The 23504-nt window shown below is 42.8% G+C and overlaps 1 protein-coding gene and 1 non-coding gene across 5 annotated transcripts in view; both read right to left on the bottom strand.

Annotated features, from left to right (window-relative positions):
- The window catches only part of DYM (dymeclin), a 353737-nt gene that overhangs the window by 317771 nt on the left and 12462 nt on the right, over positions 1-23504 (bottom strand). For 3 of the 4 annotated variants that reach the window (XM_047086465.1, XM_047086468.1, XM_047086466.1), the window contains exon 2: positions 7729-7920. In XM_047086465.1, the coding sequence (XP_046942421.1) occupies positions 7729-7868 (140 nt within the window). In that variant the 5' untranslated portion in view covers positions 7869-7920. Of the gene's footprint in view, positions 1-7728; positions 7921-23504 lie in introns of those variants that run through there. The other variant, XM_047086467.1, reaches the window with a different exon arrangement.
- Positions 10153-10259, bottom strand: LOC124517180 (U6 spliceosomal RNA). Its single transcript, XR_006963334.1, has one exon. It is a non-coding gene; the product is annotated as a U6 spliceosomal RNA (small nuclear RNA).

Here is a 23504-nt window from a genome sequence, read left to right as displayed (position 1 = left end):
CCTCAAGAACATATTATCTTTTCAGACAAAAATAAATGATAATTTTTAAAGTTCCAGCTACAGGGGTGCCCGGGTGGCACATTCCAACCCCTCCAAAACACTTTCCAGAGTCCTGTAATCCTGACTATCCTACACACCATCCATATACCTTCTAACATTGCACCTACCTGAAACATACATAACTGATCCTGTAACCGAATTATTTAAAAAACAAAACAAAACAAAGACACTGAAGAAGTAATACAGTGGACCCTGAACAACGCAGGGGGGTTAGGAGCACCGACCCCTGCACCGTGAAAAATCCACATATAACTTTTTTTTCCAAAACTTATTTATTTTGAGAAAGAGAGGGAGGGACAGGCAGAGAGAGAGAGAGAGAGAGAGAGAAATCCGAGCAGGCTCCACACTGGTACAGAGCCAGACACGGGGTTCAATTTCACAACCATGAGATCACGACCTGAGCTGAAATCAAGAGTTGGACGCTTAACCAACTGAACCACCCAGGTGCCCCTGGCATGGGAACCACCACATATAACTTCTGACCCAAACTTAACCCCTAAGGGCCTACTATTGACCAGAAGCCTTACCAATAACACACAGTCTATTCACACGTATTTGTATGCTATATGTATTATATCCTATAGAAAGTCAGCTAGAGAAAAGACTATGCCATTAAAGAAAATCGTAAGAAAGAGAAAACAGATTTTCAGTACAGGGCTACATTTATTAGAAAAAAATCCACATACACGTGGACCCGCAGAGTTCAAATCTGTGCTGTTCAAGGGTCAACCGTAATTTCTGCTGAAGGACACAGTGACAGTCACAAGGTGATGCAGTCAGAGTATCTAATAAAATGAAAGTCTGATCCCGGCCTTTATGATAAAAAATCTTGCAATCACATTAGGACAAAATCGAAACTGCTTTCTTTTTTACAAGACCCCTCAAATCTGCCAAGCCCCCGCCCCTCACCTCCAGTTCCACACACTGGGCCTCCCCTCTGCCGCTCCCCTACTGGGGCCAGCCCCTCCTATTCCCTAGGGCTCAGGAGGCCACTTAAGCATCTCTCCTTCTTCAGTTGCCTCCAGAAAGGGCTACTGGCTGAGGGCCACAGGGGTGGGAAGGAGACTTCCATGACATAGCCTTTGGTACCTTCTGGGATTTGAACCATGAGAATGAATTCCCTTTCAAAACATAAGTGCCACTTCTTCCCAGGAAATCTGTGACTCACCCTGTCCCGCTCTACCTCAGACCCTGAGACGCTGCTGCTGTGTTCATGCTCCACTGCACTCATGTGTTGGTTTACAGACAGATTATAAGCTCTTCCAGGGCAAGAGACGTTATCTAGTTCCTCATTATATCCTGAGATGTAAATGGATAAATTTAGCTTACAGGAGCGCCTGGGTGGCTCAGTTGGTCAAGCTCAGACTTCAGCTCAGGTCATGATCTCGCGGTCGGTGGGTTCGAGCCCCGCGTCGGGCTCTGTGCTGACAGCTCGGAGCCTGGAGCCTGCTTCGGATTCTGTGTCTCCCCCTCTACCCCTCCCCCGCTCATGCTCTGCCTCTCTCTCTCTCAAAAAACTAAAAAATAAACATTTACAAAATTAATAATAGCTTATAAATAATGAAAGGTCATCTGGTCCAGTCACAAGGACGACACATACTAATTACAAATGTGTTCCCATATACCATACCCTGACGGGGGGATACTCGGATGCCCACAAACCAAAAAATAAGCACGGTTTTGTTTCTTGTTTTTGCTGCTATTATTTAGTATTTAGAAATATATAAAATCGGCCATGCAAGCAATTTTAAATATTTTATTAAGAAAAAATAAACAGCATATTATTTAAACTCTACTCTTAAATTAATCTTGATTTTATTTCAGACTTTTGCTTCACAAGTAATTTTAACACAGTGAAAAGTTAAAAACTATTGAAGAATCTTAATAGGATTTTGCAACCATGCCTGGAAACTCGAACAAAATCTGATTACTCTAGTGCCAAAAATAATTTATAGTAAGCAAGAATTAGATTAGTCCTAAAGGCCTTACAGTGTCTTAAAAAAAAGGCAGACATCAATTTTTGGCTGCAAAAAACGGGCTGCACTTGAAAACCGCACATATGGATCCAAGAAATTCCAGGAGTGAGCAATCTAAAAACCATCTAAATTCAGAGTCTTCTCTGCAGAGATTCATCGTAGTGCTGAATAATTCATACACTAGGTAATCCCATCTCTGACTCTGCCAATGAGGCGGCACCTGCTAGCTCAGGGCCTGCTCAATGTCAATGCTCTACAGGTCACACATCAAACACCAGCACCGAGGGGCAGGTACAATACCAGCACAAAGGGGCAGAGGTACAATGCCACCAACGAAGCCTCCAGGACCATCCCACACACACACCTGCACGATGCCGCTTATTCACTCTACAACTTTTCACACTTTCTAAGATTCCGATATGCTTTTTCATATAAACTAGGGTGAATTAAGAAAACGGAATGACATCAAAGAGAATAAATACGTGAGGAGAGCAAAGGATCTTTGAGAAAGAGCAGTAATTAACAAAACTAACTATGAAGGCACAGTAATTCAAACCACGAAGCACCAGCAAAAATATGGCAAACTTTAGAGGGTACGAAATAGACAAAAAGAACTAACGAATTCTTCCCATCACTATTCCTTAAGAAGTTCATCCTTCCCCCAGTGCTCCGAGGTGCCAGTTCTGCATAAATCAAACACATGTCCGCATACGCACCCTTCTTCTTCTTCGATTATTAGCATTTGCTCTTTGCCGTTTAAGTTTTAGAATCCGCTCATCAAAATCTCTCCACCTTATCCCCCCAGCCCCCATAAAAAGCTGTTGTGATTTTTAACTGGAATCACCTTCTCTGTAGGTCCATTTGGGAAGAACTGACATTTTTACAGTAGTCTTCTTCATCTCTAAACATGGTATCTCTCTCCATTTAATTAAGTCTTTTTCAATGCCTTTCAGAAGACACTAAAAACTGCGCTGTACCGTAGCTTACACAAGTGAAAAGAAAACGTGTGTGACAGCAAATGACGAAGTCTCTCTATGCCCTTTTTCCTCTAAGTCTTATTTCAACACAAGCAGTGGCACTCAGTGAGAAACTCCTCACGGAGTAAGGAAACATTCATTTTCTTTTTTTTTTTAATTCAAGTTAGATAACATACAGTGTAGTCTTGGCTTCAGGAGTAGAACCCAGTGATTCAACTCTTACAAAGGACACCCAGGGGCGCCTGGGTGGCTCAGTCGGTTGGGCGGCCGACTTCAGCTCAGGTCATGATCTCGCGGTCTGTGAGTTCGAGCCCCGCGTCGGGCTCTGTGCTGACAGCTCAGAGCCTGGAGCGTGTTTCAGATTCTGTGTCTCCCTCTCTCTGACCCTCCCCCGTTCATGCTCTGTCTCTGTCTCAAAAATAAATAAACGTTAAAATTTAAAAAAAAAAAAAAAAAAAAGGACACCCAGTGCTCATCCCAACAAGTGCCCGCCTTAATGCCCATCACCCCTTTAACCCATCCTCCCACCCACCCACCCCCACCAACCCCCAGTTTGTTCTCTGTAGTTACGAGTCTCTTATGGTTTGCCTCCCTCTCTGTTTTTACCTTATTTTTCTTTCCCTTCCGCTATGTCATCTGTTGTGTTTTTCAAATTCCACATACGAGTGAAATCACAGGATATCTGCCCTCCTCTGACTGACTTATTTCGCTCACATAATACACTCTAGTTCCATCCACGTTGTTGTAAATGGCAAGATTTCATTCTTTTGGACTACCAAGGAGTGTTCCATTGTATAGATATACCACATCTTCTTTATCCACCCACCAGTTGATGGACATTTGGGCTCTTTCCATACTTCGACTATTGTCAATAGTGCTGTTATAAATACTGGAGTGCATGTGCCCCTTCAAATCAGCACTCCTGTGTTCTTCGGATAAATAACTAGTAGTGCCACTGCTGGGTCGGAGGGGAGTTTTATTTTCAATTTTTTGAGGAACCACCATACTGTTCTCCGGAGTGGCTGTACTAGTTTGCATCCCACCAGCAGTGCAAAAGGGTTCCTCTTTCTCCTCATCCTCGCCAACATCTGTTGTCTCCTGAGTCATTAATTTTAGCCATCCTGACAGGTGTGAGGTGGTATTCCATTGTGGTTTTGATCTGTATTTATTTCCCTGATGATGAGTGATGTTGAGCATCTTTACATGTGTCTGTTAGCCATCCGGATGTCGTCTTTGGAAAGGTGTCTATTCGTGTCTTCTGCCAATCTCTTCGCTACATTATTTGGTTTTTGGGTGTTGAGCTTGGTAATTTCTGTATCGATTTTGGATACTAACCCTTGACCCGATAGGTCATTTGCAAATATCTTCTCCCATTCTGTCGGTTGCCTGTTAGTTTTGTTGATTGTGAAGGAAAACGGTTTCGTACTCTGCTGATGCTATAATTGTCTTCAGTTTGACGTCTCCCACCAAGCCACAGCTTCTTTAACTTTCTAAGGATCTCAGAAGCAGTAATAAGTACCCACTTCCTATAACATGCAACTAATCCATGCTATCACATGAAACCGTAAACTAAGTGAAACTTCCAAGGCCCAATCCAACCGTATCCAGAAACTAGAAATTGAACATTATTGCCAAAATATATAAATAGTTCACAAAAAGGAAATAGCAATAATCCTTACTCTTTAAACACATAAAAATACACATACCCTTTATCATTAAAGAAAGGCAGATTGGGGGTGCCTGGGAGGCTCAGTCGGTTAAGCGACCCTTGACGTCGGCTCAGGTCATGATCTCATGGTTTGTGAGATCAAACCAAGCGTCAGGCTCTGCTGACAGAGGGGAGACTGGTTGGGATTCTTGCTCTCCCTCTCTCTCTCTGCCCCTCTCCCACCAGTGCCCACACTCTCTCGCAAAATAAATAAACAACCTTAAAAAAAAAAAAAAGGCAAATTAAAACCATAAGGACCACAACATACATCCGTAGATTTTTTTCTTTTTAATTCACCATCCAAAGGCAGAGAGACAGGCCTCCCAAGCCTGGGGTTGAGGGAGAGGGGAAATACTTATTTGTCACCGTTATCCTATTTTCATACTGAAAACTGGTGAAGGAAAGGAATTAAGTGTTCACCCTTAATCATAGAGTAAAAACTGCATATAACTTAAAAGATGAAGGAGAGTTCTTCTTTACAGAAAAATTCCAGTTAATAAATACAAAAGAAAGGATCAAATTAAAAATATCACCACTTTGTAATTTCTTATGAAACAGGTGATTCAGACCAAAGTCATCAATGGAGGCTAAAACACACTCAAACCTCAAATCAATCTTAGCACGATAACTGATACAAAACCACAGTCTCTGTATCCTGATGTAGCACAATATCAAGTATATGGAATCACTTACACAGTACCCTTACCAAAACTGTTTAAGTTGCATCAAGCCTTTAAATCTGACTTCCAGTTTACAAAACACACACACACACACACACACACACACACACACACAGAGTTACAAGATATGAGAAGCAATCAGGTAAATCCAGAAGGTGGAACATTCTACAGAAAAACACACCCAGTGTGTTGAAAAATTTAATAGCACAGGGGAAAAAAAATGTGGCAGGGGCTGGAGAGTGAATATGTCTATTATAAAGACATTTAAAGGGCATCTGGGTGGGTCAGTAGGTTAAGCATCTGACTCTTGGTTTCGCTCGGGTCATGATCTCACAGTTCGTGAGATCCAGCTGTCAGTGCAGAGCCTGCTTGGGATTCTCTCTCTCTCCACCCTTGCCCCGCTCATGCTCTCTCTCCCCTTCTCTCTAAAAATAAATAAATAAAGGCATTTAAGAAATGTAACTGGGGTGCTGGAGTGGCTCAATGGGTTGAGCATCTGACTGATTTTGGCTCAGGTCATGATCTCGCAGTTTTTGTGAGTTCAAGCACAGAGCCTGCTTGGGATTCTCTGCCTCCCCCTCTCCCTGCCCCTCCCCCACTCAAGCTGTCTCTGTCTCTTAAAAGAAATAAACTTAAAAAAAAGTTTTTTTCTCTCTCTCAAAAATAAACAAAATTCTTTTTTTTAATTTTAATGGCTACAGGGTAACTACAGAAAATATTTAATCAGTTTTCTATTTGTGGATGTTGTTTTTAGACTTCTGTCATAACAAATAATGCTGCATACATCATTTCCCCTGTGTACAAATACATCTCTAGTATAAATTCTGCAAAGTAGTATTGCTGGGTCAGAGTGTTCGTGTTTATAATTTTGACAGATCTTGCCAAACTGTTCCATGGAACTTGTGTCAATTTATACTCCTACAAGCAGGGCAAGAAGGTCTGTTTCCCCACCCTTTTGTCAATTTAATGCAATTTGAGACTCTTTGACCTGTGCCAATTTGACAGATGAAAACCAAGATCTCCTTTTTAACTTTATTATAAAAACTGATAGGCATATAATAACGTAGAGTGACTAGAATACTGAATACCCACATAGTCAATACCTACACAGGTTTAGTGTGACAGGCAGAATAGCAGCCCCCTAAAGATGTTCTAGTCCCTGGGATCTGTGAATGTTATGTCACAGCATATATCAATACCTCATTCCTTTTTCTTTCTCAGTGATAGTCCGTTGCATGAATGTACCATATTTGGCTTATCCATTCATAATTAATACCACTCTGACTGTTTCCGTATTTGCTTCACCTACTTTTTTCAAAGTATTTTAAAGTAAAATAAGGACATTTTCTTCTATAACCGTAATACCATTATCAGACCCAACAAAATTAACAATAAATCCTCCTACCGAGTCCATATTGACATTTCTACAGTTGGCTTTATAATGTCTGTTAGAATTAGGAACTAAATAAGTTGCATTCGTTGCTTCTGGTAGTTACATTTCTTTCTTTCTTTTTAATTTTTTTTTAATGTTTATTTTTGAGGGAGAGGGATATAGAGTGCGTGCTCACGCACAAGCGGGGGAGGGACAGAGAGAAAGGGACGCACAGAATCTGAAGCCGGCTCCAGGCTCTGAGCTGTCAGCACAGAGCACAACGAGGGGCTCGAACCCACAAACCATGAGATCATGACCTGAGCTGAAGTCGATGCTTAACCAACTGAGCCACCCAGGCGCCCCCCTCAAACCACTTTATTTAAAAAAAAAAATTCTTTTAATGTTTATTTATTTTTGAGAGAGAAAGAGAGAGAGACACACACAAGAGAGTGAGCAGGGGAGGGGCAGAGAGAGGGTTGTTGGGGTTTTTTTCATTTTTTTCATTGTTTTTTTCAAGTTTATTTTCTGTAGCCATTTGAATGAGTAAGACAGTTGCATATAAGCACACGTTTACAAAATACATTTTACTTAACTGTAGGGAAAAAAAAAGCAAGGGATAGGAGCAAAAAAAGAAAAAGCAAGACATGTACAGGATGCTGGCACTTGTGTTTAAACAATGTTGTAAAACTACATGAGATATATATGCTTAAATAACCTTGTATTATTCTAGAAGATTCAAAAGAAACTGCTATGAGGAATCACCTCCAGGGAAGGGAGGTGGCTGGGTGGAAGAAAGGAAAGAGAAAAACTTACTTCCAACTTTCCATACCTTTTGGATTTTCTACGGGTACACGTATGACAGAGGATGAACAGACAGAACGTTAAAAACTTTCTTTTTTGAATCGGCATACCACACAAGTTTACATGAATTTTCAATCTCCGAGTAACCTCTTACCTGCTGGTTGGTGCAGGGAAAGAAAACGAGAGGAGCTGATTCCAGAACGGGTCATTCTCAGAGACGGATTCCGTGCCCGATAACTTTTTTAAGTACTCATTTTTAGGAAGATCACCGATTCTGCTGCTGTTCGATCCCATCTTCCAATCTGGTAGATAACTTGTCCTTAAGCCTTCATTTCCGCAAAACAATCTACAAAGAATGAAAAGAAATTTCAAACTTGCTCAACATTAATCATACTTTTCCCATCCTTGACCTAAATGAAAAAAAAAAAAAAACAAAAAACCCAACCCGGAAAATTACTTAAGGGAATCACACTTCTCTTTATTTTTAAATATATTAGACACCAGATACAAAGTCACAAAGGAGAGAAAGGGGCTAAAATTAAAATCTGTCTTAGCTAACACACACACAAAAGTCCAACTCCATGCTTTAGATCTTCAAATGAGCATAGCTTTGCCTAGGAAACGTCTCAAAGCAAATCCCTAACAATGATAACTTCTTACCAATTGTCTGAAAATGAAGCTACTTTTATTTTTTAACGTTCATTTATATTTGAGAGGAAGAGAGAGAGAGAGAGCACAAGGGAGGCACAGAGAGAGAGGGAGACACAGAATCCGAAGCAGGCTCCAGGTTCTGAGCTGTCAGCACAGAGCCCGACACAGGGCTCGAACCCACGAGCCATGAAATCATGACCCCAACTGAAGTCGGACGTTTAAGTGACTGAGTCACCCAGACGCCCCTGAAAATGAAGGCCTTTTACAACAAATGATGGTGATAAAGAGATAGAGAGTGCATATCTTGAACGTGCTCAGAAGGGGGGCAAGTAGCCAAAGGGACGGCCATCAGCTACCTACACTCAGGGGAGAAGGAACCTGAACTGAGTTATGTGCTGAAAGAGAACAGGCTCCCCGTTCCAAAGCTGACACTTAGTGTCCCTCTCGTTGTGCTGTCATGCATATCAGCATTAGCTGGCAGGCTTCTTCCCCTATACCATGAGGCACTTGGTTTCTCTGAAAATAAGAACTGATTCACCTTCCTCTCCCCAGTGTCTAGACTAGCATGTAACAGGTGTGCCCTGAGCAGTATGCTGAAGGAAAGCTTAGGCGAATAAATGATCAGCATCTGCAACATCTGTTGTGCTTGAGGTTTTTTTGTTTGTTTTTCTTTTTGTTCTTTTGACAGTGCAAACCATTTATTCTGGCTTCTTCTGGTGGTCCTTAGGGTCATCAGGGCACACTGAGCCCCACACAGCACCGCGGCAGGCCTGGGACACAGCAAGGCACAGAGGCGAGTCCAGCATCAGGTGACACTGACGGCCAGGGACGTCTGAGCACCAGGAGGCGGCCAGGCACTGGCCAGGGGCGTGGGGACCCCTGAGGGACAAGCAGTTCCAGTGTGTACTGAGGGGGAACAAACTGACCCCAACGTGGGCCTTACGGCAGTTCCTCGGGACATTCACAGCACAGGGGTGAAAACGCCCCTCAGCGCATCCGTGAGCAGCAGGCCAGCCTCACGGCCCCACGGCAGCCCCTCATTCCTCATGCGCCCGTCAAAGGGGCTCCCCCAGGGCAAGTGTCCACCAACCACACTAGGGTCCAGCCCCCTTGTTCTGGGAAAGGCCGGAAGCTGGTAATGGCCTCAGGGCCCAGCTGTTGCCGAGGCCACCCCAGGCCCCATGGGGATGTGCAGACAGGGTGGGTGCAGATGGGACCAGGGAGGGGACTTCTGCAGGAAAGGGCTCTTCTCTTCCCAAAGCCCCGGCCCCTCCAGCCAGGTGTGGACAAGTGAGGGTGGTGCTGTAGGGCCCAGCTGTGCCCCAGGCAGCCCAGGGAGACCACGGTGAAGGCAGAAGGTTTAGATAAAGCATGAACTGCTGTCTTCATCAAACCACACTTGACATAGTTCTAGATCATGCTCTACCTCACTTTGTTCAGGAAAGCCTCTCACTGACAATATAAAATGGTGGTAAGATGAATAATAATTACACTATGCTAAAATTACCATCGCAATGAAAGGAAACCATGTCCAAAGGGAAAACTCCGGTTGGATGAGAACCTCCACTGGTAGCGACTTACTTTCTTACGTCTGTCCCTCCTTACTCCACAGAGACACTGAAGCCAACATCAGAATTTGGAAGCATGCCTTCCACATTCTCTTTGGAACTTTGCGACTGGACTAAGCTAAATTACCTAAACGGATGAGGCTCCCCCAGTGCGCACGGACAGCCGGTCTTCTGAACAGGAGGGAGAAATACTAATCTGGCTTCCTGTCACCTGGCCCTGAATTCAACACCACCTAGCATTTTCTTCTTCCCTACCCAGGGGACAGGGACCCCAAAACCAGCTGGCTCCAACTAAGCCTCCATATCAAGCCAGCTAATCGTATGTCTAGATTGTGGTTTAATTTTTTATTTTTATTTTTAAAAAATCTGGAAGCTTCACGAATCTACATGTCACCCTTGCACAGGGGCCACACTAATCTTCTCCGTATCGTTCCAATTTTAGTATGTGTGCTGCCCAAGCCAGCACTGTGGTTTAATATCTTAAATGAGGAATTAGTAAGCCCAATTAGAAAATGCTATAAAAATATTCTGAAATATATAAATGCCTTACTTGTCACACCCAATTCCAAAGCTATTTTACACATTTTAAGTCATTTAAAATGAAATGTTTTAATATAATCTTACAATGGGGTACATTACACTAATGAAAATGAATTAACTAGAGCTACAATTACCAACACGGACAAAATACACACTAAAGAAAATGCTACAGAATAACAGACGTGGTGTGATCTCATTTATATGATTTTAAAACATGCGAACAATATCATGGATATGTTCATACCTACTACAAACTATTAAAATATACATGGGAAAAATACACAGCAAATTCAGAAGAATGCTTTTACAGAATGTTATGAGGAGAGGAACAGAGGAGCTTTAGTGGTATCAATAAACACTTTCTCAAACAGAAAAGGGGAAAGGAACAGAGGGAAAGGGATGGGGGCGCCTAGTTGGCTCAGTCAGTTAAGCGTCCGACTTTGGCTCAGGTCATGATCTCACGGTTCGTGGGTTCGAGCCCCGCATCAGGCTCCGTGCTGACAGCTCAGAGCCTGGACCCTGCTTCAGATTCTCTCTCTCTCTCTCTCTCTCTCTCTCTCTCTCTGCCCCTCCCCCGCTCACGTTCTGTCTCTCAAAAACAAATAAAAGTTAAAAAAAAATAAAAAATAAAATTATAGAAAGGGGATGAAGCACATGTGCCAAATATTTAGACTTGCTGAAAATGGACAGTATGTACAGGGGTCTGGCCTATTACCCTCTGTTCCTGCCATAAATATAGAGTGAGAGTTGTTTTAAAAGAATGGTTTCTCAATCACTCAGCAGCAATACTAGAAGGTAAATGATAGGGAAGCAATGTCTCTAAAATATTAATAAAAAATAATTTTAGGGGTGCCTGGGTGGATCAGTTGGTTGAGCATCCGACCTGGCTCAGGTCACGATCTCACTATTTGTGAGTTCAAGCCCCACATGAAGCTTGCCGTAGTCAGCACAGAGCTGGCTTCAGATCCTCTGTCCTCTCTCTCTGCCCCTCCCTTGCTCACGCTCTCAAAAATAAATAAAAACATTTAAGAAAATAATAATAACAATTTTAACTACAATTCTTTGGCTAGCCAAGCTACCAGTTAAGTATAAAGGTAGAATAAAGGCATTTTTAGACTTGCCTCAACTCAAAAAAGCCTCCCATGGCCCCATCTTCTGGAAGGTACTGGAAGATGTACCCTTTCAAGGTGAGTGAATAAACCAAGAAAAATGAAGACAAGGAATTCAAGAAACAAAGGCTGCAACACAAGACAGGAGTAAGAGACGCCCAGGAGAAGACACGTGCAGCAGGCTGGGACACGAGTCGAGACGGCCCCATGACCTCCGAGGGGAAGCAAGCCAGAGAGCGACAGGTCACCTGACATGTCTGACCTTATTCTGTGGCGCGTTACCAATACTGTAGGAGAATCTGGTAGGAACGAAGGACAGCTACACAGAAAACAAATGATTTTTTAATTATGCACTTTGGAAAAAACAAAAATTGTTTAAGGGTCATGTAATCATAGTACATGACTCAATTCTACAGTTATCGATATTTATATAATCATCTCAATAGAAAAAGTAGACGTTTAACCAAAAATTGCGAGGGAACTATATTGGGAAGAGGCTTAAAAAAGAATCAGTAGTGGTGGTTTAAGAGCGTGAAATTCTCATCTTCCATAATAGGCAGGAAGTCAGCAGAAAATACCTAATTACTAAATCGGCAAATAACAGTGAAAGTATATTAGCTATAAATCAGGAAATAAATAACCAGAAACAACAGCTAAGAGACTGGAGTGCAGCCCTCTCTGGAGTGGAGAGGGTGGTCATGCAGTCCTTTTGTTTTGTGTCCATCAGATTATCTGAGTTTTTTTTAACTATGTCTACGTATTACTTTGATTTTAAAAATTAAATATGTTTAAGCTCCTTCACCTACTCATAGTTAAATTTTTAACACATATGGGAAACACAAAGTTACCATCATAACGAAATTCGTAGTGACCAAAACTGTAAATTATTCTTTACGGAGGCAAACAATTAGCAAACTTTAAGAAATCTATTTGTCTGATATAGTTTAATGTCATTATATTATTAAAGTTATCTCCCAAAATCTAAATTTCAGATTTCCACCCTTATGTGTTTACTGACAAGCCGTAGTCACAGCTTGGTCAGAAAAGAGGAACTGAATTCAAACCCACAGTAGGGATAAACACATAGATCAATGAAACAAAACAGAAAATCCAGAAAGGGACTCACTAGAATACAACCAGTTGATTTTTGTCAACAATGCAAAAGCAATTCAATAGAGCAAAGACCATTCTTTGAACAAATGGTGCTGGAATCCAGAGGCCACTAACAAAAAACCCTTGCATCTTAAAAGTTAACTCAAAATAGGGGCACCTGGCTGGCTCAGTCAGTAGAGCCTGCGACTCTTGATCTCAGCGTCATGAGTTCAAGCCCCACACTGGACACAGAGCTCATTTAAATAAATAAATAAATAAATAAATAAATAAATAACTCAAAATAAATCACAGACCTAAACATAAAACAACAGTCTATAAAACCCTTTTTAGGAGAGAACAAGGGAGAAAATCTTTGTGACCTGGGGTTAGGAGGGGCTTATTAGACATAACACAAAAGCACAGCCCATAAAAAAACAAAGGTGACAAATTAAGTTTCACAAAAATTAAAAACTTTTGGTCAGTGCAAGACTCTGCAAAGAGAATGAAAAAAAAAAAAAAAAAGCCACAGACTTAGAGAAAATATTTGTAAGTCACAGAGCCAAGAAAGGACTTGTACCCAGAACACAGAAGGAACTCTCTGAACTCAACAATGAGAAAACAGTCCAATTAGAAAATATGCAGAAGATTTTAACACATCACCAAAGAAGATAGGCAAATGACAAACACATGAAAAGACATTCCATCATTATTAGCCATTAAGGAACTACAAATTAAGAGCACAATGATATACTGCTAGTACACATCTACTGGAATCGCTAAGATAAAAAACAAACAAACAAACAAACACTGAGAGTACCAAAGCTGCCAAGGATGTAGAGAAAGTGGCACTCTCATACAGTGCCGGTCGGAACGTAACGTGGAACAGCAACTCTGGCAAACGGTTACGCGGTTTCTTATCAAGTTAAACACAGACATACCATTTGACCCGGCAGTTGCATTCCTGGACTACGTATGATCCCAGAGAAATGAAAACTTAGGTTCACACAAAAAAACTACCCAAATGTTCTTTCAACACGTGAATGAATAAGCGAACTGAGGTCCCTCCATATAATGGAATAAAAAGAAGGAACCCTTTGATATATCCAATAACTTGCACAGGTCTCCAGGGCATTGTGATAAGGGAGCAAAGCCCATCCCCAAAAGTTACAGACTCAAACTAAGAAGAGCCACACTGTGTTTAGTGATTCTAGTTTATATAAAAGTGAGTGAACAATGGGGATGATAAAAGGAACAGAAGAGAGGAATGAGGATGAGGTACTTTGTTATCGCAAGGTACTTGCGCTACCTGTGAAATGGTAGGGTGTGGTCTGAAAGTGCACTCGGGTTAGCTGTGTGTATTGCAAACACAAGGGCAACCACTAAACAAAAGTTTTAAAAAGCGCAATGGACATGCTAAGAAAGGAGAGAGAAGGGATTCACGTAAGTACTCCATCAGCACCACAAAAGGCAGAGAAAGAGAAGACAAAAAAAGGAACAAAAATAAGGGCAGTGAATAGAAAAGAGGAACAAACACTGGTAGACATTAATCCAACTTTATCAATAATCACCCTGAACATCAATGGCCTAAATCTGCCAATTAAAAGAGATTGTCAAAGTGGATCAAAAAATAAGACCCAACCAAATGTGTCTACAAGAAACACTTTATATTTTGTTTAATATTTTGTTGTTGTTGTTGTTGTTGTTGTTGTTGTTGTTTTAGGGGGGAGAAAAGGTGTGCACGCACATGAACGGGGGAGGGGCAGAGAGAAGGGGGGACAGAGGACCCAAAGCAGGCTCTGTGCTGAGCCACCAGGCACCCCAAGAAACCCACTTTAAATATACGAGACACATACAGATTAAAAGTAAAGAGATGGAGAGAGATGTATCACTTAACACTAATCAAAAGAAAGCAGGAGAAGATGTATTAATCTTAGACACAGTCGACTTCAGAGCAAGGAAACTTATCACAGATTAAAAAAAAAAAAAACAAGAGAGCATTACATAATGATAAAGGAGTCAACTGTCCAAGAAGACCTAATCTTAATGTGGACCGCCTAGCACAACAGCGTCAGAATACAGGAGGCAAAAACTACCAGAACTGCAAGGAGAGGTAAACCACGATTATGAACGAAGACCTGAGCACACCTCTCTCGGAAATGCTCAGACCCAGCGGGGAATAAAATCAGTAAGGACCTGACCGATCTATACACCACCATCAATCAACCGGATCTGACATCTACGGCCTACTTCATCCAACAACAGCGGAATACACATTGCCCTCCAGTTCACACTGAATAGTCACCAAAACAGACCACATTCTGGGCCTTAAAACATCCTAACTAATCTAAAAGAAGCGCTTTTGAGCGCTCAAAACCAGGAAGCTTGAGAATAAAGAAACGACTGAGATGACCACATGCGGCAATATTCTGACAAACGCAGGATGCACGACATTCGTTGTAAAGAACCACCACCCTGTGCATGGGGTTGGGGGCTTCTCTCAACTGGAGGAGACTGAAGGGATATTGTAACAACCAAATGTATACATGAATCTTCAACAAACCCAGATTTGTAAAGAGAAAAAACCATTATAAAAGACAATCTTGAGACCCAACTGGATATGGACTGAGTAGAAGATATCATATGGACATAAGTGAGATAATGATAGTGTAAGTAGAAAAATGACCTAATTCTTAGGAGATGTGTGCTTGAACATTTAGTGGTAAAGAGTAATCTTATCTGCAACTTAACTTTCAAACGGTTTCAGAACAAAATACAGACAAAGCAAACATGGCAAGCTATTAACGATTATTAAATCCGGACGGAAGGAACAGGCGTTAATATTGTGTTGTACTGTTCTCTCTACTTTTCTGTATGCTTGTAATTTGTTACTGAAAAAGAGTTTTGGCAAACAAAAAGGTTATGCACCGTGACTCTATTTATGTAACACTCAAGATGACAAAACTAGTGGGGAAGCACAGATCAGTGGCCTGCCAGGGCGTGGAGGGGGCAGAAGGTGACCATAAAAGGGCAGCCTGAGGAAGTTCATTTGTGGGAATGGAAAAATTCTGTATCTTGACTGCGGTGGTGGTGGCGATGGCTGCACGAACCTACGCATGTGATAAAACTTCACAGAGCTACACACACACAAGGGAAAAAGAACGTAAAGCCTGAAGAACCCAAGTGCGGTCCACCGTCTATTATTTTGGGTCAATATGAACTTCCTGGAATGGATAATGTACAATCCTTATATTAACACTGAGGAAAGCTGAGGGAAAGGTACTTGGGATTTCTCCACATTATTTTCGCAACTTATGAGTCTATAATCATTACAAAATAAAGGGTTTGTTTTTTTTTTAATTGGGTAAAAAAAAAAAGACAAAAAAACCAAACCCTTTCAAAGTCTAATCCATGTGCCCAAGAAAGGTGCCAGCAAGTCTTACAGGTACTTTCTATCACAACCACTAGGTTTATTTTTCCATATTACATTACTTCATCACCTATAACATCACATGATGAGATATTAAGAGCTCACAATTATTTTTCTTGGTGGCTTGGAACATTCTTTTATTACACAGACTACTTTCCCCAGATAAATTATTTCAAGTCTTACTCAAAACCAAACTTTTTCAATAAAAGCAAAAGAAGTCATGCATTTGGGTCCATCAGGGAGTTCCTATTAACTGTATAATTCTGAGGAATACACAGCAGATTTCATCCTCAACTACCTACTTCTTTTTTATCAAAGCTTTCCAATTCTAATAACAGAATTATAATACTCTAATAATTAATCATGCCTGAGACTCCTGAATATGTCTCAATGAAATATTTAAAAATGCCACTTTGGCATTTTGATGATTTTGAGCCACAGGCATGTGAAAACTAACAAATGCGGGACGAAGCTGTCTATCTGCCTCAAGACCGTTCTTCCAAAAGAACTTCATTATTATAAATCCCTCCCCTGAGAGTTTCGCCAACCGGGTAACTCATCACAGGGAAGACCAGAAGTGGACACCACACCAGACACACTGTCCCAAACTAACGCACCTCTCGTCTGTTCTTCTAAGGGCTCATTCCTCTTTCCTAGAAACCATTTACGAGCCCCTAAGAGACCCACACCTCCCCTCCCCTGTCCCCCCTGAGATGGTATTTGAGTCTGAAATCTACACCACCTCAGAGGATTGCTCATTTTTCCCTCGGTATCTCCCACGTATACATGAGGTACACACGTTAATAAACTTCTACTTGCTTTCTCCTGCTAACCTGTCTTCCGTGACAAGGGTCTATGAACTCAGATGGGTGGAGGGGGGACTTCTTTTCCTCCCGTGTACCGCTTAGCTGCCCTCTTCAGAGGCTGCCAGCCTGCACCCCGCTCACCTCTGCACCTGTTCTCCACAGCACGGCCACCACCGTCTCATCAAACTTTCTGATCCCTGCCAACTGCTGAGACAGAAAAGTTTTTCAGTATGATTTTAGTTTGCATTTCTTTTGCTGTGAAAGAGGCCATCGCCTGTTCTTCTCCTTTGCCTATTTTTTTATTGATTTATAGCAAATAAATTTTATTTTCAAAGCTGCGAGGATAGGCCACAATGTATTAAAGTCAGTTCAATCCAGGACCACTATGAAACCCTTCTAAAACAACAATATGAATCAAGCCTATAAGCTTCTCGGGAGAGACTGAACAGAATATTCAAAAAAAAAAAAAAAAAAAAAAAAAAAAGCTTAATTGTCAGTAATGCCACGGCCATACTCAGAATGTCACAGGAGACCAGAAGTTGTGAGGCATCCCCGGAAACTGGAAAACAGCCGGAGATGGACTGAGAAGGGAAGCGGCATCCCAAGGCAGGCAGAAGAGCCTCTGATCAAGGGCAGCAAGAGTATAAACAGCAACTCCAGTCCGGAAGCAGAAGGCCAGAAAAATGCCGGAGCCCGGGGACAACTGACCGGGATGACTCGGACACCCAGCCTGTCACCTTTGCCCTCACTCCCCCAGGGAGCAACAGTAAGTACTATCTGCCGAGAACAGTGAAGGCGGTGCCCAAGGCCAGGCCTCAGGCAGCTGGAAGGCCCAGGAGGGACAAGGGCAGCCAAGCAAGACAACTAGCCACTGGAGATTCTTGCCAGAAAGTTCCACCTGCTCCCAACCCTCACAGAAAGCAAAGTAGAAAACTGAGGCCCAATGGTCTCTCCTCTGCAACGATTCATGCCAAGAATTCCAAACACAAACACATACACACACACCACCTGAACTGAACACAATTTATTTGGAACTTTATCAGTGAGACCCTTATCAGTGAAACCCAGAATAAAACGGAACTTGAAAAACCCACTATCCAATCACCTCAGCTCCTAAGGGCCCTGTTGCTTTTCCCTCTGGCTGGGCACCAGGCTTCCTGGGCTTTCCGCCCTGCCTTCTCTCAATCTGTCAGGAACGGAGCCTATCTCCTGGTTTCACTCGTGGCTTCTACTCCCAACCTCTGACCCGAGTGCCAGTTCTGTCTGTATCCCTAAAATACTTACAGTTGTTTTTAATTCAAGAATATGTAACTGTATATATAATCAGTAATTTTGTGGATAACCATGCTCCTTACCTAAGTCTAGACTAGAAATGAAATGTGTGCTGGGGCACCTGGGTGGTTAAGTGTCCGACTTCGGCCCAGGTCCTGATCTCGTGGTTAGGGAGTTTGAGCCCCGCGTCGGGCTCTGTGCTGACAGCTCAGAGCCTGGAGCCTGCTTCGGATTCTGTGTCTCCCTCTCTCTCTGCCCCTCCCCCGCTTGTGCTCTGTGTCACTCTGTCTCTCAAAAATAAATAAATGTTGGGGTGCCTGGGTGGCTCAGTCGGTTAAGCGGCCGACTTCGGCTCAGGTCATGATCTCGCGGTCCGTGAGTTCGAGCCCCGTGTCAGGCTCTGTGCTGACAGCTCAGAGCCTGGAGCCTGTTTCAGATTCTGTGACTCCCTCTCTCTGACCCTCCCCCGTTCACACTCTGTCTCTCTCTGTCTCAAAAATAAACATTAAGGGGCGCCTGGGTGGCTCAGTCGGTTAAGTGTCCGACTTCAGCTCAGGTCACGATCTCGCGGTCCGTGAGTTCGAGCCCCGCGTCAGGCTCTGGGCTGATGGCTCGGAGCCTGGAGCCTGTTTCCGATTCTGTGTCTCCCTCTCTCTCTGCCCCTCCCCCGTTCATGCTCTGTCTCTCTCTGTCCCCAAAATAAATAAACATTAAAAATAAATAAATAAATAAATAAACAAACATTAAAAAAAAATTTTTTTAATAAATAAATAAATAAATAAATAAATGTAAAAAATAAATAAAGTGTGCTATCACTAATGCTTTCAGTAATAAACCTTTTAAAGGGCCCGTCGTTAATGCCGTGTAGTCAAGAACTTGAGCTTCACACATAAAAACGGATGCCATCCTCCCTCCCCAGATCAGTTTCCCCTCTCAACTTCCCACTACCCCCATAAAGTTCCCACTATGTAAAAACTACCTTGAAACTTTCTGTTGTATCTATGACCTGTCTCCTGAGGTCGATTACTTCTGAGAGGCATGAATCAGGCTTTAGCTTTCGTCCCCATTTCCAGTCAACCTGCAGCACACTGCTGAAGAGAAATTTCTCAAAAAAAATAATAAACCCCAACACCAAAAAACAACCTGTTGAAACAGCCAAGGCCCCACAAACAATAAATATATAAAAACATCTTCAGTATAAATTAGTAATAAAATATGCTAATTATAACAACATGGTATTATTTCGACCCATCGTATTAGTAAAGGTTAAAAAAAAAAACAAACCTTGATAGCAGCACAAGGCAATAGGAAACAGGCACCCTTTTAGTGTGTAGATATCTGGCAGTATCTATCAAAATTTTAAGGGCGTATACTCTCTGTGAAAACGATTTCATGAGTTTCACACCTGAAACTCATGGATTGTATGCCAACTATACTTCAATAAAAATAAAAATTAAAAAAACTCCTGCGGCATCCACAATTCTACGTATCATCTTTTCTTTTCATTTCATTTCATTTCATTTCATTTCATTTCATTTCATTTCATTTCATTTTTGCAAGAGAGTCCAAGCAGGGAAAGGGCAGAGGGAGGGAGACAGAAGATCCCAAGCAGGCTCTGCGCGGACAGCAACGAGCCCGAGCCCAATGTGGGGCTCGAATTCCCCAACAGTGGGATCGCGACCTGAGCTGAAGTCGAACCCTCAACCAACCGACTGAGCCACCCAGGCGCCCCAACATCATCTTTTTTCAGGTAAGCTTCACACTTAGCATGGAGCCCGACACAGGGCTCGATCCCACAACCCTGGGATCATGACCTGAGCCGAAATCAACAGTTGGATGCACAACCGACTGAGCCACCCAGGCGCCCCGCCTGTACTTTGTTATGACACTTATCTATAGGCTGAGGTTACAGACTACTTATATCCAAATTAGTATGAACGCTTTTTTGAAAATGCAGATGCCTGGGCCCTCCTCCGACATTGTGAACCTGGGGGGGGGAGGGGCAGGCATTTGCATTTTAATCACATGCTCCTCGGGTGTTTGATGTACTTAAATAAGTCTGGGAATCACTGGTTTGGAGGGTACTTGGAAATAAAGTTGGAACGCAAGCTTTCCGACTGTGGAGGGTCTGGAATGCCAGTACCGTACTCTGTGTTTCAGGTAATGAAGAATCACTGAATGTTATTGGGCTGGTGCGTGAAGTGACGGGAGTGGTAATTTCACTCACATTAAAGATCTATTACATCTCACCTTTTTTTTTTTGGCTAGGCACGCTCCCCCAGGTCCCTTCCTGAGTGCTTTGCATGCTGCTTCATCCTGCTTTGTCCTCAGAAAACTTTATGAGTTGGAAGTACTGTTTTTCCCATTATGCGGTGGTGTAAGATGGAGATTCACCCTCGCTCAGCACAGACTTAGTAAGGGTCTGTCTCATACTAGAACCTTTGGTTTTAATCGCAGTCCTGGCTTGAATGACCTGTTGAGGATTAATACGGTGGTAGCCTGTGCAGGGTGAATCCAGGCGAAGAGGCGGGAAGCAAAGAAATTTGGATACTGTTACACTTGATCATGTGGGATTACAGAAGCTGACCTAGCATAGGGGGGCAGCAGGAGCTGCTTTGTAAAATTTTATGATTTCATGAGCCTGGGTGGCTCAGTTGGTTGAGCATCTGACTCTTGATTTTGGCCCAGGTCATGATCCCAGGGTTGTGGGATCAAGCCCCACATTGGGTTCAGAGCTAAGCATGGAGCCTGCTTGGGATTCTCTCTCCCCCTCTGCCCCTCTCCCCACTCATGCGCTCTCCTAACTTAAAAAAAAAAAAAAAAAGGTGGGGCGGGGGGCAGGGGGGTGTGGGGTGTGGAGCAGGGTGCCTGGATGGCTCAGTCGGTAAGTTTCTAGTTTTTGGTTTCAGCTCAGGTCACGATCTCATGGTTGGTTTGTGAGTTCGAGCCCTGAGTCAGGCTCCGCACCGACAGTACAAAACCTGCTTGGGATTCTCTCTCTCCCTTCTCTCTGCGCCTCCCTCTGCTCATGCCGGCATGTGTAAGCATACACACTCTCTCTCTCAAAATAGGGAAATAAACTTAAAAAAAAAACCAAACAAACCAAAGTAGAGGCAAGTGTTCTTGTCAATAGCTAGCATGCCCATCTACACCTCTGTTCATGCCATTCACGCCTGCCTTCGACCACCACCCCTGATCCCCAGCCCCTTTGACCCTAACCACAGAATGAGCCCTCCCTTTCCTCTGTAATCCTAAAACACACTATCTTCACTATCGTTTGGAATTTAACTATCCTTCCGGTAATATCTGGTTTTGCTGTCTGACTCTCATACTGCTATTTAACTTCTCGGGCCAGTTATTTCCCCGAGTCAATTTTACCACCATGGGCAAAAATGATACTTTGAACAAGAAACGATATGCTCAATATTCTGTTTTTAATTCATGAAATATTTGATATATACGTAAAATTATGTCTCCTCTTTTATGCGTACTGACTCGCGGTCTCCTGATTTCATGTGCCTTAAATGGAAAGTAAACGTTAGTGGATCTGAAAAATCCATAACCAAATTCTGTCCTAACACCCTCAAAATATGTAAATGACACCACAGTGTACTTTATCCCAACTTAAGCTGAAAATCCATTAATCATAAGCTATATTCCAGAATCACCTGCTTCCTGAGAAAGGAAAAAAAAATAACACATGCCCCCTCATTTGTATGAGACTTTTTAAGAGAAACATGTTTTGTTTTGTTTTTTTTTTTGAGAGAGAGGGAGCAGGGAAGAGGAGGAGAGGAAGAGAGAGAATCTTAAGCAGGCTCTGTGCTAGCTCAGCATGGAGCCCAACTCACGGCTTGATCTCACACCCCATGATCTAGGCAGAAATCAAGAGTCGGACGCTTAACAAACTAAGCTACCCAGGCGCCCCTGTACTCAAGACTTTAAGACAAAACCTCACGGTTGAAACAGGAGACGAGAGAAATAGTGGACAACAGTCACTGGCCAAAGGACATGTTAAACACACAGATGCCTTTGGTCCACCAAGTAATGGAACATTCTCCAAAAGGTCACTATGTTCCAAGTGCTATATTAAGTACAGTGGGGTATTCCACTCCTGTGAAATGAGAGTAACGAGAATAAAAAGATTAAGCTCACAAAGATCAGAAGAGGTGTGGAAGATGGAAAGGTGACAGAGGGGTACTAACTGAACCAACAGAGCTGAGGAAGCCCCAGTGTAAAATGATTAGACTCGTGAGGAATGCCTCCGACACAAAATAAAGAAACGAAAATCAACCAAAGAAAGGAATTGGAACACAGATGATTCTAAGAAAAAATTAAAAACTAAAATAGCCTCAGAGAGAGTAAACAGTAACAATAATGAACACAAATATTTACTTAGCACCTGCTATATCCCCAGGCACTATTCAGTTTTTTTAAGCTTATTTTGAGAGAGTGAATGAGCGAACAGAGGAGGAGCAGAGAGAGAGGGAGAGACAGAACCCCAAGCAGACTCCGTGCCGTCAGCACAGAGCCCAACGAGGGGCTCGAACTCACGAACCATGAGAATATGCCCTGAGCTGAAATCAAGAGTATGAGGCTTACCCAACCGAGCCACCCAGGTGTTTCCCCCCGTCCCCCAGGCACTATTCAAAGTGCTTTCTACATATTAACTCACCTGTTCCTCACCACAGACTAAGGTGGTATTTCTACGTTCTCGTCACATAGATCATGGGTTAGCAAATTACGACCCAAGGAGCCAGGTCCAGCCTGCTGCCTGAAGAATGATTTTTACATTTTTAAACGAATGAAAAAAAAAAAAACAAAAGAATATGTTGTGACATGTGGACGTTATGAGAGTTCTAGTGGAACACTGCAACACTCACTTGTTCACATGTTGCCTGTAGCTGTTTTTGTGACAACAGCAGAACTGCATAGTTACTACCCAGACCGCATGTGACGCCTTCATCCCCTTATACCGCTGCTGCCCACACTACAAATCTCAATAACACAGTTAGAAGTCAGCGCTGCAAGTACCCTGCATACTGTGACACTCACTACCACTGGATATACATCATGTCAAAACAAGAAAAGAAGAAAGCAGACTTTGACGTCATGCTTTTATAGCAGAGCAGAGATCGTTTTTTTAAGCCTGATGAGATGGGGAACCATCACGTCTGTTGGGTAACAGCATCACGCTTGCACTGGAACGCCACATAGGAAGACATTACCAGCTACGCACAGCCTCACAAGCCCTACCACAGAGCGCTCCCGGTTCACGAAAGCGACGATCAGGAGAGTCAGCAAATTTAAAACACAACATTTCAGGGGTGCCCGGATGGCTCAGCTGGTTAAGCGTCCAACTCTTGATTTCAGCCCGGGGTCATTCTCATGGTTCATGAGATGAGCCCCACGTCCGGCTCTGTGCTCACAGTGCAGAGCCTGCCTGGGATTTTCTCTCTCCCTCTCTT

The sequence above is a fragment of the Lynx rufus genome, unplaced genomic scaffold (assembly GCF_022079265.1).
Source record: "Lynx rufus isolate CCGP_SWC_20201006 ecotype Redwood Valley unplaced genomic scaffold, mLynRuf1.p SCAF_20, whole genome shotgun sequence".
Taxonomy (NCBI): Eukaryota; Metazoa; Chordata; class Mammalia; order Carnivora; family Felidae; genus Lynx; species Lynx rufus.
Note: the sequence above shows the minus strand (reverse complement) of the source record. Positions and strands in the feature narration are given on the sequence as shown.